This window comes from Cebus imitator, unplaced genomic scaffold (genome assembly GCF_001604975.1).
Source record: "Cebus imitator isolate Cc_AM_T3 unplaced genomic scaffold, Cebus_imitator-1.0 Scaffold108, whole genome shotgun sequence".
In the NCBI taxonomy this organism is placed as follows: domain Eukaryota; kingdom Metazoa; phylum Chordata; class Mammalia; order Primates; family Cebidae; genus Cebus; species Cebus imitator.
Window position 1 is genome coordinate 4,084,037 of NW_016107423.1, and position 17,003 is coordinate 4,101,039.

Genomic DNA, 17,003 nt, shown 5'->3' on the forward strand with positions numbered 1-17,003 from the left:
TGCCTGCTGTTTGGACACTTAGTTTAACTACATCCTGAAATGGAAATCTCCATAAAATTCCGTATGAACTAAGCACTGACGGCCACCCGTCCTCAGTATCAATGAGCAGACTTTAGACAAATGTTCTCACCAGCAACCTGCGCAGCAGATGTTGAGTTAAAATTACAATATCTATTATGTCTGAGAATGGAACAGTTTTGTAGTTTCAATTATGTGAGTGCCACTAACACAACACATTTTCCCCCGAAAATGCATTTCGAAATATTTTACAAATGCCTAATAATTCTTTAAATATCTAAGGCCATAAAACTAAATAAGCCACAGTTGGGTCATGTAAATATACTGGATAACCTTTAACATCTTGAGGGTGTAAAAAGCCTTTTATAGCTGGGTTCTAAAATGTACATGCTTTAAAGTGATAAACCCCAGCTCTCCCTGAGGCAACCTGAATACAAAATGTGATGGAAGCCTCCTGTGTTTTCTGAATGTACTCCTCTTCTGACCTTTCATCATAAACTGAGACTAAACATTTCTCTTCAGAATATAACTTTAGGTGGTGAATGGGCTTTCTTGGTAGTTTTTGTATTCACACTTGCTCTGTATTGTTGGAGACTCATAATCAAAGGGAGACTCATAATCATCAGATATCTGCATGAGGGCCTTCTTGATTTATGATGATAGTCAGTTGGCAACAATCTGAATTTTAGAGTGGATGAAATTTCGGAAAAATGTTGAACAAATGTAGAACATTGGCTGCTGCTACTTGTCCTTGGCATTGGTGCAGCCTTTTCACCCCTTTATAAGTGACATTTCCTTCTTACCCTGCTAGAAGTCATCCAGATGGCATCTGGAATAAAGTGAGGGCTGGAGCCAATCCCCCAACCCCACCTCACCCCTCTAAAGAAGCCACAATTTTACCTAGGTTTGAAGGACTCAGCCAGGGGACTTTGTCAACTGTAAGCACCCAGACTTACAAAAAAGCTCCAGATGACACAATCTTAAGGCTCTTTACTATATGGCTAAGAAAGGGACCATCTTTGGCTGTTGGGTATAAGTGTGACCCTCCCGGCGGAAAATGGAAGAAGGTACTTTCATCCTGCCTGCCGGTGGGAGCATTTACTGAGACATCCATTCAAAGCATATGGCTTGGGATTTTTTTTCCCCTGACTATTCATAAAAGGTACCTTTTCTCACTTTTGGTTAAGAAGGCTCAGCCAGGTTGGGTTCAGTGGCTCATGCCTGTAATCCCAGCACTTTGGGAGGCCAAGGCAGGTGGATCACTTGAGGCCAGGGGTTTGAGACCAGCCTGGCCAACATGGCAAAATCTCATTTCTACTAAAAATACCAAAAAATTAGCCAGTTATGGTGGCAGGCACCTATAATCCCAGTTACTTAGAAGGCTGACGCAGGAGAACCACTTGAACCTGGGAGGTGGAGGTTGCGGTAAGCCTAGGTAACACCATTGCACTCCAGCCTGAGAGACAGAGTGAGACTCCATCTCAAAAAAAAGAAAAAGAAAAAAAAAAAAAAAAGGCTTAGCCAAAGGCTTAAATCAAGAATCATTTCATTTCATTAGAATAATACAAAATACATCAGAACAAAAGAGACTTCTAGGTGGCTAAATTTCATACTTCTGGAAATACAAAAAATTCTGATGTTCTGATGTTGCATTGCAGTCAGAAAATAATTATACTATAAATCGCATATTTCACTTAATATGATAAAAGCACTTCCCAAAGGGTACTTTTTTGGGAAAAAATTAAATCATATCATTTAAAACAAAGAAGAGAAGCTGATTCTTTAACAGTGGCTTGATGGTATCATGTTTATCTTTTCCAAATACTTCCCCACAGTTGATTTGAACCTGGTAACGGCCTTCAGGGAGGAAATAGGTGTGATTCACAGTCTCCATTTCACAGGAGGGGAACTAAGATGCAGAAAGTTGAAGATGCTTGTCCAAAACAAGCCAGTGAGCTAATGAAAAAGTCAGTTCTGGAATCCTGATCATTTGACCACATCACAGAGACATTCTGCAGTGAATTAGCTCAAGGATATTTTTGCAATTTCCACCAATTAATTCTTTTTGTAAAACCATATTTTAATATATTGAGTTCACTTAATTTAGAGTACATCTGGGAGACTACAACAGTCAAAAGAATAAACTGTCTAAATTTGAATGGTCTTTGTTCACTAAAAGAAACACTAAAAACAGAGTTTGGGAAAACAAAGGCAGCCACGATCCCAGCTACCCCCTCTTATTTATCCCCTCTTATTTCCAAAGCAGCCAATAGCTGGCCTTCTTAGGATACATATGCCCTCAGAGGATGTGAAATGCCTCTGAAATACACCAGCCTCCCCTCCCATTCTCACAGAGTTGATACCAATCCCTGGTGGGCACCATTATTCAACCCTATCCCCTTGTGATTGACCCTCAGGAGCTGCTCAGCCTGGTCTATTTCATTCCGCTTGAGAAGCTACAGTTTCTTGGAGTAAATTTAGCCAACCCATCCTCTGCCTCCTCAGATACCAAGTCCCAAGCTCACCACCTTCTCCAGGGCCATCGTTCTCATCCATCGAGCTGCAGACTTTGGTGGATGCAAGTGAAGTAGAGGAGCCGCCATGCTGAGAGCTCTGTAGGAGAACAGAAACAGATAGTTCAAAAACTGGGTGAGAGAGCCCACGTCTCCAGGGGCCATGCCCAGCCTGGAATCTCAGGACAAAGCTTTGCCCATACTAGGGAGGATTTGATCTTGACACTTGGAAAAAGAGGTCCTCAGCATGTTCAATTGGGGCCACACCTCCCTCTCTCCCTATTGACCAATAATTATTATAGACTATGACAACAGGATCAAGCTAGTTACTGTGAACTTCAATGTTCCATGACTTCTTATTCCTTTTGCTCAAAATCAGGGTCCTTTAGCTCACTGTTTGGATTTGGCAGATTTCAGACATCTCACCTCACTCTTCCACAGTCTATCGGCAAATGGCCCTCAAATGTGGCACCATTCTGATCCCATCCACTATTATTTTCTATTTTTCCAGTAGAAAAGATTTCTCTTCAGGTGGTTTTAATAAAATATCGTTAAAAAAAATTAAATGTTCTACCTTACCACAACTTAAGGAGGAAGATTAAAGGCTAGGGTTGTTATCCCCATTTTGAGATCAAAACATAAGGACTGAGTAGGTTACTGTTTGTTAAATGTTGCATAATAAGTCTGAAGTGAAGACAAGAATAAAAGCCTAGGCCCTGTAGTTTTGTTTGATTTCGACCGAAGACCCATAAAAGCAAACAGGGTAATAACTGTGTGAGAGAGCTCAGAGGACAAAACAGTACCAAATATTTAATATTACGATTGGCTATGGGGCAGTACTTTAACAATGAATGTTTCCATCTCTGCATCTATTTCCTGCGAAAACAATTTGCACATTTCAATGCTATTTCTAAATAGTGAACACAGCTTGTCCTAAAAGATCTTCCTTCTGTTTCCCTGGGTTTATCCACTTGGTTGGCCTGATGGGAGCAGGAGGCGGTGAGGGGGCGGGCGGCATTGGCTCATGGTGCCGGCTGTCTGTGGAGCAGAGAGAAGGGAAAGAGCATCTGTAGTTGAATTAATAATGAAGAGGTGGCGAGAAGCAAAGCTGACCTATTTTTCCTCTGCTTACCTGTTTCCCTTCCACCTCCTCCCCATCCCATTCAGCCTTAAAGTATGTACAAAGTAGGAGGAAAGAGAGTTTTGACGCAATTTCATTATGCTCTACAGTATCCTACCTAAGAGATTCAAAGATTTTAGTTTTCATTAAAAATATTCATATAGTCGGGGAAATGCTGCCTAAGTCACTGCAGAGCCATCAGAGTCAAACATCACAGAACATCTTCCTGGGTGTAACCACGATGAGCATATCCCATCGGCCAAGTTCATCAAGGCTCACAGTTGACACCATTGGGATGACAGTTAAAGTAATAGCAATAGTACATCTGCTTTCCTACAGAAGGGTCTAGAAGTTTGGTGATGACTCTTGTACACCCCTGGATACCAGTTTGTGTAATGTGCCCATTATTTCGCAATATCATAAAAATTGCCCCTCAGTAAGCCTGGTGACTTGAGCTGTTTTTCTATCTTTTGTAACCAGCAATACACATTTGTCATATGTCAGGCTAGAAAAAGAGATTCAGATTGTCATCTTGACACAGAGTTTTTCTTAGTGTGACACTATTTACCCATAACCCACTCTACAGAAGAGACTATAAGTGTAGGAGCTTCTAAGCCATGCTCTGCTGAGTTTTATGGATGACTATCCCTTTGTGAAAAACTTGTATTTATAATATTGCAGTATGAGGCTAAGACAAGGCAGATTTATTATGTCAATAACAAGAAAATAAACATAACCACATTTGAGGGGGAGGTGTGTGTTTTCCAGAACAGTGAGATCCTTCACGCCCTGGGTCACTGTTTTTGCTGCAGACATAATGGTGTTTCAAACAGAAAAGCACTAAATGTCTACAATGTAGACCTTTCTCTTCTGGGCTTTCTGGTCCTTGAATTTCTTCGAGCAGCATCACAAATGGTATTTCATAATGGAGACACATGGTGTGGTTTAGGCTGGCAGGTGCCCCGTCAGAACGTGGTGTTTTAAATGTTAGAATACAAAGATACATTCATTCACCAAATTAATAGACCAGTAGCATGTTTCCTAGCAAAGATGTTCACAATTTAGACACTCAGCTCCAAAATCTTGTTCTTTTAGTAAGAACATCAGGTACTTCATACAGAGCTCTGACCCATAGTACATGAAAACTTCTTTGAAACTGTAACATTCCATATACTTGCGGGTTATTATTCACTCAACTGCCTTATCAACTAATGAACTGCATTTAACAGTGCCACCAAATAGCTGACCCCTGAATGCTTGTCACAATGCCAGCTGGGTTTTCTCTGCTTTCTGAACAAAAACCTCTCAAAGTTTTTAGGCTCCGGTTAAAGAAAAAAAAAGTAGGGTGAACACAAGTTTGCTTATAACTGCTTATTTTCAACTTAAAGATTGTGTTTTTGTGTTTCTGAAAATGTATCCCAAGTCGTTTCAAATTTTTTGCTGCTTGAGAGTAACAGATGATGGGCAGTTAAGAGAAAAACATACTTACGGATGTACAGAGTTCTCTGAAAATGGAAAGCTTTCATTTTATTTATTATGCTCAAATAGAGTAAAATAAATGTTTTAAACTTCTAATAGTGTTATCTCTTTTTTTTTTTTTTCCCAAAGAAGTAAGACAGTTAATACCAAATACTTTTCCAAGATAGTGACCATTCATTGATTCAAAGAGTTTTGGGACTGGGATGGACCTTAAATATTACCTGCTCTGCCCCACTTCCATCCAGAGACCAGATGCCCCCTACAGAAATCCCAGTGGGTGGTCAGATGGCCTCTGTCCAAATACCTCTAGTACTGCACATACTGCTTCCTGAGGCTGCCCTTCATCATTAATAGAAGGCAAAATAAAGGAAGTTCTATAAGTTACGTTGAAATTACGTCCCTCTACGTTTTCCATTTATTGGCCCTATCTCTGATTTCTAGAGTTGCCCAGCACAGGTCTAATCCACTTTTCACATGACAGTGCTTTCAAGTGTTTGTATATAGCTACTGGTCTCCATCTGTGTCTTCCCAGCACTTTGGGAGGCTGAGGCAGAAGGCTCCCTTGAGCCCACAAGTTCAAGGCCTCCCTGGGCAACACAGTGAGACCACATTTCTATTTAAAAAAAAAAAAAAAAAACAACAAAAAAACAAAACCATGGTGCTCAAAAGTGAATGCAACTTCTGGGTGTTCTCCAACTAGCACAAAGCAGAGAAGGATAGAGTTTTCTTTCTCCTGAATAGAGTATCAATTCGTTTCAAGATCTTATTGGCTTATATGGATGAAGCCATAGCATTTCACCTTTACAATGAGGCCACAGCTGTGTTGCGTCTCCCTGATCTATATTTGGAAGGCTGTCTTGGGCCAAGTCCAGGACTTGACATTTCCTCACATTAAATGTCATCTTTATTACATTCATATCTTTCCAGCCTGTTATCTTTTAGATCCTGCTCTGGTCACTTACTGTTGCTCTATCTCCCATTTGAAGCCATTTTAGTAATCAGCATGACTCTTTGGGTAATCCACCAATTCTTTACTAATCCACCTAAATATACTAATTTAGACTCTGCTGGAACATTTCTGTTATTATCCATAAGTTCAACTGAAGGATTTCTAACATAGTAAAGGTGAAATGTGTAAGTGCTTGCTCTTTAGAATTAACTTAATGAGATTAACCAGACTTTGTTTACAACCAACAGAAGCTGAAAAGCTCACCTATATTTTTTCATTGTTTATAAATGAAATCAATTTACCTTTTTGTTTTTTCTGAGCAGATAAACCATTTTATAGTCCACATGCCAGCAAGATATTATGTTTGCTTCAATTCGCTAATTCCAAGGTATCTGGGCATACAGTACAAAGCATACAGTTATTTTAGAATTTAGGGTAATTAGCTGCTCTGAGAGATGTTGTGACATTTGAAATATCGTCACCCCCAAGCAGGTTTAATGGGAACCATTTGGGCAGGTTGCTGGCACCTGGATGCTTTTATGGCACACCTTCATAAAAGCACTGCCCTAAGTAAGAACACACCATAAGTGTGGCTATTGAGCTTGGGATCATATAACAGATGGAGAACACATCACACTTTTTGAAGTAAGTGAGAAAGCTGACATAACAACTCTAACCACATTTTATCAAGATGTTTAAATGGTGTGAGTTACTCTTGCCATTTGTATTAATGTTGTCACTCAGCTGGGGTCCACACTGCATAAAGATTTTGCAAATATCCAACTGAGATCTAATCAAGGCAGAAAAATCTCACCAGACAACTTTAGCTTTGGCTGGATAATGGCACCATTTCCACTTCACATTTTATCTTGGCATACAATTATTACCTTATTAAGTTGATGTTGATTTGAAAAATGGTTAAAATAATTTAGAAATCAAGTAATCGCCATCATACAATTTCTGAATCAATCTTATAAAGGAAACACAAGCAATAAATTTTTATCCCAAACTCAAACAGTTGTCTTGGTGATCTTGACTTTAGATCTACAGAAGCTCTAAAGATGACCTCATTTAAGAAAATTAAATAATAGTCTTGGTATAGTGAGCTTCAAACTCACAGGATTCTACCTGATATAGAAAAGCTTTACATTTATTTCCCAAGTGGGTATAGAACAATAAGTTGAAGGCATCAATCTGCAATTACTAATAAAGCTCCACTATTTGAAACAAGGCACAAAGGGAACACCTTTTTCCAAATTCCTTTGTCTGAAATCCTCATAGTAGTATGTTTAGCCTAAATAAGTTTATGGCACAGATAAGCATGAGTATAAGAATGAATACTGTAAAATGTAAAATGTTATCATAAAGATTTGGATAAATTTTTTAGAAGACTAGAGAACTGTTACTCATGAAGTTGGTTTACTGAAAGGAGTAGAAAATGCAAATGGAAACAGTGGTGTTATGTCTACATTAGTGAAACTATGAGAGCCAAGATTTCAAAGACAAATGCATTTAGTTACAACTAGATCTATACTGTTTGTTGTATTGGGCAGTCTTCCTGGCCATGACTGTCCAGTCACTACACTCATGTAAGCCAAGATCTATAAACTGATAATCTGAACCATTTGTCCCAAGGAGACTGTACCATTGTGGAGCCACATGCCTCCTCTCATGAGTTTTACTATTCATGAAATCACAGTTTGGAAGCAGCCCAGGAAGTCATATACTGTATTTCCTCTGGATAGAATCATTCCTTCCATGATTTACTCCTCAAATGGGATTCCCAACCTGTAATGAAGGAAGCTCACTACTCTTCTAGGTACCTGCTACATTTTATGTTAAACTCTAGTTATATTAAGAAACTGTAAGTACAATTTGAAATTTTTATAAATTTGGGAACATTCCTTCCAGTGATTACTGCTATGGACACTGATTACATTTTGCTGTGATCATTGCTGCAGACATTTAAGTTATCATGGAAATAATAAAGAGGACCAATTAAAGCAAATGTAATTTGAAGATTAAAGTAAAACTAGTGAAAATGTTAGATTTAAAACCAGAATTTGGAACTTATATAGTAATTGCAATAAGATTTTTTTCATCTGACTTGTAATCCCAGCACTTTGGGAGGCTGAAGGTGGGTGGATCACTTGAGGTCAGGAGTTCAAGAGCAACCTGGCCAACATGGTGAAACCCTGTCTCTACTAAAAATACAAAAATTAGGTGGGGGTAGTGGTGCACACCTGTAATTCTAGCTACTCAGGAGGCTGAGGCACAAGAATCGCTTGAACCTCCAGAAGGCAGAGGTTGCAGTGAGCCAAGATTGTGCCACTGCACTCCAGCCTCGGTGACAGAGCAAGACTCTGTCTCACAAAAAAAAAAAAAAAAAAAAAAAAAGAAAAGAAAAAAGAAATATGTTTTTCTAGCCTGGTAAGCAGAATTTCCTATCCTTTTTAACATCCTTTTCTATCCTCCTTTTATAAATTAAATATACTATGATTTTTCTTCTGACTTAAAGTTACGAGAGTTATATATTTTGTTATTTTAATTAATTTTATTTTTAAAATGATGTATTTATCCAGTGATTTTAGAAGAAATAGCTCATATACATATATACACAGACATGCCCACATACATATGCACATTCTTCCCCTGCAAATTAGATCACCTTGAGAAAAATGTCTTCAAGCCTAGAAGACCACTAGTGGTTTTAAAAATGGACATTAATTTCTTCTTTTCAATGGGTTAACAATATGTCTGACAAATTCATCCTTTAAGGCAACGCTGAAAGGAAGGTATAGTCCTGATTTTAATGCAACTACCTGAAACAGAATTCTTCATCAGATAATCTTCCTATTTTGTAATCACTCTCAGTATTTTATGCTTTAGATGTTACGTGGTACCATTCTGCAGTCTCTCAATGATCACTTGTTGATGCTAATTACAACGGAAGAATGCGATACATGTGATTGTGAAGGCCTTATCCCACAGGTGGTCATTTCAATTTCAGTGTCTACTTGGCAAGATTTCTGAAAGAAACTCACTGAACAACATAGGCAGTTTTTCCTGTTTATTATATAGTTATTCTAAGGTGGTAAGTGTAACAAAGTTAACTTCAAAAGGAATAACATGGTCCAGTGTGAAACACAAGATACAACATTTTACAATGAAACCACAGCACAAAGTAATTGAACTTTCAAAATTGGGTAGTTCAATGAAACATTTTGTCAATGCTTAGCTCTATAAAGCTCTGCCAATGGCCTCAGTTGATGGATTTAAAAAATATATTGTTATGTCAAATGTTTTAACACCAAATGTTTTTTTTTTTAAAAGAATACACGTTCAATCAACTCAAACTGTGAGCAGAAAGTATGTAACCTCTATAAAAATGTTATCCAAATTTACAACGGTCATAGTATATTTCAAAGTAAAGAGTCCTTAGAAAAAATAAACTCAATTCCTTGCTTATTGATGAGTGTCAACTTCTCAAAAACACATCACAAGAAATTTAACTTTCATACTTCTTTGCCTATAACCTTCAGATTATCTACTACCGTGGCTTCAAAAACATTTTGTGGCCATATATAATACAAACACTCGTGTATTACATGCATCATTTATACTACCTTGGAATTATTCCATCATCTTTACTAAAACAAATCACATTTTAAAGACATCATATGTCATGCACCCTTAAAAATTATAGTGAGGGCCTCTGATTTCCTCTTTTTTTCCACATGCATAACAGGCACAAAATTACAAATATTTTCCAACTGACAGTACAGCACACAATATCAGGCAATTGGCATATTGAATTCAATATCTCTGATTTCCACACTATGCCTCTGTGGGATATTTCAATCAAAGACAGTTGTCACTAACATGCACAAATAGAGATGCTAGCAAGGTTAATCAAATATGCATAAGTGGGCAAATGTATGCATATATAGTAAATCCATTCAATTAATATTTTCAAGTGTATATATATTTATGTAGATATAGACACACATACAGCAAGTATATTCAAAATTTGTCAACAGTTTAGTGTTTTGAAAGGACAAACAGAATTGCCTTACAGGTTATCTGGCTTTGGTATTAAACTTATTTCATATCAAATATACTCTGGATTCTCTTCTGTTTATGTTCCAACATTATACTTGACAATCTGCAACTGTATCAGTATTTCATTTTTTTAGTGTGTTGATTGACAATCACTACAAGTCAACAATACACACACGATAGAAAAAATCAGTCATAATATTCAATCTTGTTAATAATTTAACACAAAGATATATCGATCTAAACATTAATGTTACTTATATTCAATAGTTAACACAATATTGGATTTGGCTGAATTTCAAATTTTTTTTTTTATAAATCAGTACATCTGAATATTTGGAACCATTGCCATATTATTTTAGCAAACTGCTTTTGAACTTAAATATGCCCCAATTAATATGTCACAGAGTATCACTTTATGTAGATTTTATATAGAATTCCACAAGAGCCAGTAACTTATAAGGCTGTATCACAAATACTATACTTCACTATTGACAGTTTATACACACACACAGATACTTACAGAAGCATACCCACATACACACCCACACACCTGTATAGATATATGGCCACATATGAAAAATTTAGCAGTCCAAGAATTAAAATATATGGAATTTTCAGGAATATTGTTCTATATATTCATTCACTTTCATTCAGAAATCTGACTTGCACACTTCATTGTTTTTAAGTAAAAAAAGAAGGAAAGAAAAAGAGCCCAATCATGGATAGATCTTCAGTGCATGCGATCGAAATCCCCCTGCTGGTTAAAGCAGGGGACACATATAGTACATTAGCGCTGGTTCAAATGTTTTCAGAAAGTGTTTTTTGGGTTCTTAACATTTAGATGAGCCAATATGTGTACAAAGGATGTATAGAGATGAGCGAACCTGACACTTCTTAAAATTCTGCAGCAGTGCAGAAGCCGTGTAGATTCTCCCCCCTGCTTAGTTGATTAAACAAGACAAGAACGCACCATGTGGCTTTCAGAACTATAGTCTTCTGAGTTCACACTGAACTTCACACTTTATATATTATTAAGTTTTGCACTTCTAAAATGCTGAAAGCAGGGAAATATTTCTGGTATCTTTTTGTACAATGTCTATGTCTAAGAAAAAAAGTGAGTGCCTGTGAAAAAGTATAGAACTTTCAACTGTAGCACAATGTCTTCAGAGCACATTTAAAGATTACCATTAGAACAAAACTGCATGGCTTTGGCTGAAGTGCTCCCTGCTCAATAGAACAATTTAAAAATTCATTGCCAATTTTTTTAATAAAGAATTCTTTAAGTAGGTCAATCATAAGTGCCTATAAATCGCCAGTTCTGTTCTACCAATGAACTGAAAACTTCTGGTTTGTTGCTAAGGATTTTTTTTTTATTTCTGCTTTAGTTTAATAGAATTATGTTTTGCATAGAAAGAGATCTCAAAGTCTATAAATGGTGTGCTGTTTCAATCTCTGAGGGACTTGACTTTCAAAAAGTAAATGATATATATATATAGCCCCTGAACAGTCAGTCCTTTAATAGAAGTCATATGTTCAAGAGATTAAATGCTGTGGAAAGCACTTCCCTTGGAACTGCTTGAATGGAAAGTTGGCCGTGATATCTGGCCGTGATATCTATCGGCAATTAGTACAAGTCCAGTTTCTTTTTGCCCTGTCTAAACAAAGCCATAGGCTCGACGTCAGTTGGCAATATCTACCACTTAGAACAAATAGCATTTATTGGACCTTTCTAGCAGGAGTTGTCCATAAGATTGACAATGCAAGGAAGTTAAAATTATTGGATTTATTTTTGTTCTGGACCATCTGACCACTTCAGATTTAAAGTAACTGTTCCACGGCTTTCTTTGCATTTTTGGCAATTTAGTCAAATACATACTAATCTTTTATGGATCCAACTGTATTAAGTAATGCATTTTACAAAGACATAACTAAAACAGGCACCAGCATAGGCAACCTCACAGATGTTTACTGTTTCGGCTAAAACAAAGCAGCCTTTTGATCTCAGCAGGAGTCTCTGGTCATTTCTATTGGAAACAGTTTTAAAACCTGCAGTCTGGAACAGGTATTATTATGAGCTGTTCTTTCAAGATGGAATGGTTCAGCTCTTGAACAACCTGCCAGAGAAGTGTCTTTCTCTCCAACAGACAGGATAATGAGGCACTAATTATTATAGGGCTAAGTTTGCAAATGCTGTTAGATTGCCTGGATTTTTTTTTCTTCTTTTTCTTTTGGTTGGAATATTTTATTCATTTGTAAAGTGAGATGGTAACACATGTAACTATAAACCAGATGGTAAAATCTGCTAGTTGAACAATTTATCAGGAAGATAAATCAATAACATTTAAAACAGCGTGCAATAACTGAATTTCTCTCCATCTTGAATCAAACATTTAAAAATGGTTTTCAAGTAAAATTTGAAAAAAAATCATGTAAAAGCCTCCAAATGGCATCAAACATTTTTAATTTATCACCTACTGAGATATATCAAGCCTGGAGAATATCAAAACCATGCTTCACAAGTCTTAAATTGTTAGTGTTTGAACTAGTAAAAGTAAATGACCACTAAGATATGGCTTAAATACAATAGACCATACACATTAAATTATTTTTTAACATTCAGACTTTAAAATAATTATTTTATGTTTAAGCAAAGCTAGCTATAATTTTTAAAACAGAGAGGACTAGAAGAGCAGAATTAGTAGGTTAATATTTAACAATGGGTTATAATCATAGACATACTTGGTTTAACACAAAAGGAGTTTTGCATCTGAAAATTTCCAAAACACCAGCAAGATTGAGAATTATTCAGGGTGGAGATTTGGATATTTTGGGCCTGATTTATACAGCACCATTTAAGTGAATTTTGCTTTTCAAATGAAGTACTTGGAAAAAGTCCAGACACAATTTTTTTAGGTCTGTATGTAAAAACAAAAATTCCCAGCTTTAGTTTTTACACATTTGAAAAATCATGTATATGATTGTAAGAAAAAATTATACAACCTATAGCAATGCCATTGGCCAAGTTCTTCATGTTGGCATATAGCTTAAACTATAGTTATTCTGTTTCTAATAAAATAACTTTAAAAAATAAAATTGACTTGACAACAAAAACAAGGAAAGTTCCGAATGCATAATTTTAGAGTCTTTATGAAATGTGTCCTTTTCATAATTTGTCTTTTTCTCTCAGAGATACTAACCCATAAAACAATAAGTAGCTTTTTCTATTGTCTAGGAAGAAAAAAAATCTAACCAAGCATTTTTATTATTTTGCAATAAGACTACCTCTAAAAACCCAGCAATCCAAATTTTAAAAACAATCCAACCTTAAGAAAAATATACCTGCTAGTGTCATTTTAATATGCTTTACAGAAAGTACAGAAAAATTATATATCTATGTCTACTTATAATTAAGAAGGAAACTCCATCTATAGAAATTCTGGCTCTATAGTGCCACATCATCAGTGTGTTCTTGTACTGAATATTGGGTCCATATAGGAAATTCACCTAATGCCAGGTCCTGTACAAAAATTTCAGCATTTTGTGTTCAGACTCTCCCCAAGCAAATCAATGTGGGAGAAATTTTTTAAAATCTCTCTATTTCAAGGTTGAACATCATGAGTACAAAACGCCTACATATTTACTTTTGTATGATTTGGTCTTTTATCATTTCAAGGTATGCAAAACTCTTTTGTGTATTTTGCTGTTAGACGTTTGCTTAGGAAATGTGAAACCTTCACCCAATCACAAACCATATACATTGCTCCATTGTTTCTTTTACACTGAGTCTCCTACTGAATCCAAGTCATCCGAAGAGAGGGGGCGGTACAGGTCCTGCAAGACGAAGGGCGGTATAGATTTGTTTACTCGGCTTTCTTGGGTGCCCTGTGGCTCTCGTGGGAGCAGCACTGAATGGGCATCCCCGGTTTCAAATATTATTAGGCCTTTTCAAGACATCAACTCGGAATAGGAGGAAAGATAATAATGGAGAAACCATCTAAATAGACAAAATGGTGCTGGTTTCACTTATTGGCAAGAAAATGCCTTTTGATCTATTTATTATCTTTTGCCCTCTTTGGTGCCTGTCGAGTTGTATAGCTCCTGAGGTCTGTAAAGGTCAACTCCACTATTATATGACTAGGCAATTCTTCCTTGACCATTTCCTTCCCATTCTGGGTAGAAAAGGAATGTGCTTACCTCATAATAAAATAATGTAACAGGAGGCCCAGATGGCATTCAGCAAATTCTGATCCCAGAGCAGCAACTCAAATGTTGCAGTTGTATGTAGCATGAAACCCAAGAAAGCATTGCTTTCTCAAAATATGTTTGGATGGCAGAAAGTGCAAAATTAACCTGCCTCACCCCAACTCCCTTCCCAAGACTCTTTCCCTGTTCTCCAACTGACCACTCACTCATCTCCTCCTTTCTCCTTTCCTCCCTCCCCTTCCTGCTACTAGATCTCAGTTGGTAGCCAGGCAACCAGCTCAGATCTGCAGAGTGTCTAGAGCTGGCTTTTCTCCTATTTTGTACCACCCACTCCTCACATCATCTGACTGATCAGATAATCTACAAAAGTCAGTGATGTGGGAGTATAATGGGGAGCTTCATTCAGCCTACATAACACAACACATTTCTTCCTGATGGATTAAGAAATTAGACCAAAAAAAGTTCATGAGTGGGAAAAGAGTCTCCAGGCTCTGCTTCTGTGACCAGTCAAACGCCTGTAGACAGCAACTTAAATAACTCTGCTTTGGAAAAATAGGTTACTTGATACATTGCCATGAATATGCTTATGGAGAGAAATGTCTGGCATGCAGGTTCTTTATTATATAAGACTATTCCAAAATGTCAAAAGAGGTAACATAAAAGTGTGATTTTAACAGAAGAAAAAAAGTTGATTAAATTTTGTGATTAATATAAGTAAAAACATAGATTTTCTTATTTGTAAAGAAGCTAGTCAAATGTTTCAACCTTCCATTTGAAAAAACAGCTATGTTACTGTATTTTTAAATGGGGGCAGGGTGCACGTGTGTGCATGTGTATGTACCTGTGTGTGTGTGTGTGTGTGTGTGTGTGTGTGTGTGTGTGTTGGGGTGGGGGCAGCCAACTCATTTTCTTGACCATGTTGCTAGGCAACACAGAAGGAAAAAATAGAAGTAGCTACTGTTTTCTAATTTGCAGTAAAAAGAGTTAATTTATTCTTTGAAGCGTCTTCTTTTAGCACATGCCATCTTACGCTTATTTCAGTATTTCCTGCATAGGAGTATAGCCAACCATTTGAGAAGAACATTAACCAGATTTGAAATAGGATCAGTTTTTAGGGATCTTCTAGGACCATTTTAACTGGGAGGGATTATTTGATGCAGCTGCCTACACGCCAAGATGAAAGCTCCTCTGGCTAAAGCAGCTGGGAATGCCTTCATGCACTGACACAGTACATGGACGGGGACATTCATTTATGGCCTAAATTCAAAAGCTTGGAAATGGAACTGTCTTAGAATATATCCACTGCCCTGCTCACAACATGTGCTCAGTAAATGTTTTCAGATGGTATAAACCCTTTATCCTCCTAAAACAAATGGGATTGTTTTTTCTCTGAAGTATGGTGTTTGCACTGATCATTTAAATGGTAAAATGAAGAATCTATAAGAAAGCCATACCATATAATCATTCCCCATGTGCTGGAAATGTTAATTATATAAGCCAATAGCCACACTGCTGAATGGAAATTTTCTGCCTCAATTGGACAAAATTATACTGAAGCAGAAATACAGAAAGCAAAAGAAGCGAATTCTAGCCCCATTCTGCCAAGAAAGAGACATCTGAGCACAGCTTTACATCCCTAAGATGGAGTCTCCACAATAAACAAACAGGGAGAGAAGCTCCCATCTGCAGTGGGAATTCTCGCTCTTTATCTCAACAATTAAGCATAAATTACACCAATAATTCCTTCATCTGAGTTTCATTAGCTCAAAGAATAAAGACAGATTTCTATGCTAGGTATACTCTCCAAAGCATACACTTGAAGAGAGAGAATGTTCTCAGAATGAGGGCCCTTCCCGCGCTGTAGCTAATGGCGGTGCCTATAGACTGAAGCCTCGCTGGGTGACGTTTACAAGGAAAGAATGACCCACCAGCTCTTCCTCCAGTCAAGGACAGGCCTTCAGGAGAGAAAATGAATTCGGCCAATTCTTTGAGTTGTTCACAAATGAGTCTAAGACCTTAAAATTCCAAATTAGACTGTGGCCAAAAAGAAACCATAGTGAAAAACACTCAAATGGAAACAGAATAGAATTATTGGGCTTTCTATCTGGAAAGAGGCCACTCGTTTTGTTTGGTGTTTCCAACAGATGCCCAGAAAACATAATAGATTTATCTAAGATAACACGGCCATTCAGTGGACAAGCTGGTGTCAAATCTTAGGCGTCATGAAACACTCAAGACAAGCTCCGCCTGATGCCAGGTCAACCAGTGGAGAAAGATAACCAAACTTGATATTTGGTGCGACAGGCTCAAAGGAGCTGGGGACCAACTGAATCTCCCTGCCCCACACTCTTGGACGTCTGGCAGCCTAAAGGCACAACCTGTGCAGAAATCTTGAAGACAGGGCCTTCCATCCTGGATGACAACCAAGTTTTTGGAACTTAGAAAGTCTCATTTTAAAACACACAATAAAAGAAACCAAACTCAAGAATCCAGCATTTGAGTGTGGTAGACTGCAAGGCGTCCTCACTTGCTAAAATGTTCGGTGAGCACTAAAACCTCCTAAGAGCACACATTCCCCCACCTCACATCTGAAATCAGGACCATAAAGGGCTTTCCGTTTTGGGCATTGTAGTTCCCCCTTTGCCCCATCCCACTACTT

The 17,003-nt window shown here is 37.4% G+C and overlaps 1 protein-coding gene across 6 annotated transcripts in view; it reads right to left on the bottom strand.

Moving 5' to 3' along the window:
• Nucleotides 1–17,003, bottom strand: part of DCLK1 (doublecortin like kinase 1) — a 357,491-nt gene that overhangs the window by 67,190 nt on the left and 273,298 nt on the right. For 5 of the 6 annotated variants that reach the window (XM_017537960.2, XM_037741824.1, XM_017537962.1 and 2 more), the window contains one exon: nt 2,547–2,631. In XM_017537960.2, the coding sequence (XP_017393449.1) occupies nt 2,547–2,631 (85 nt within the window). Of the gene's footprint in view, nt 1–2,546; nt 2,632–11,229; nt 13,973–17,003 lie in introns of those variants that run through there. The other variant, XM_017537964.2, reaches the window with a different exon arrangement.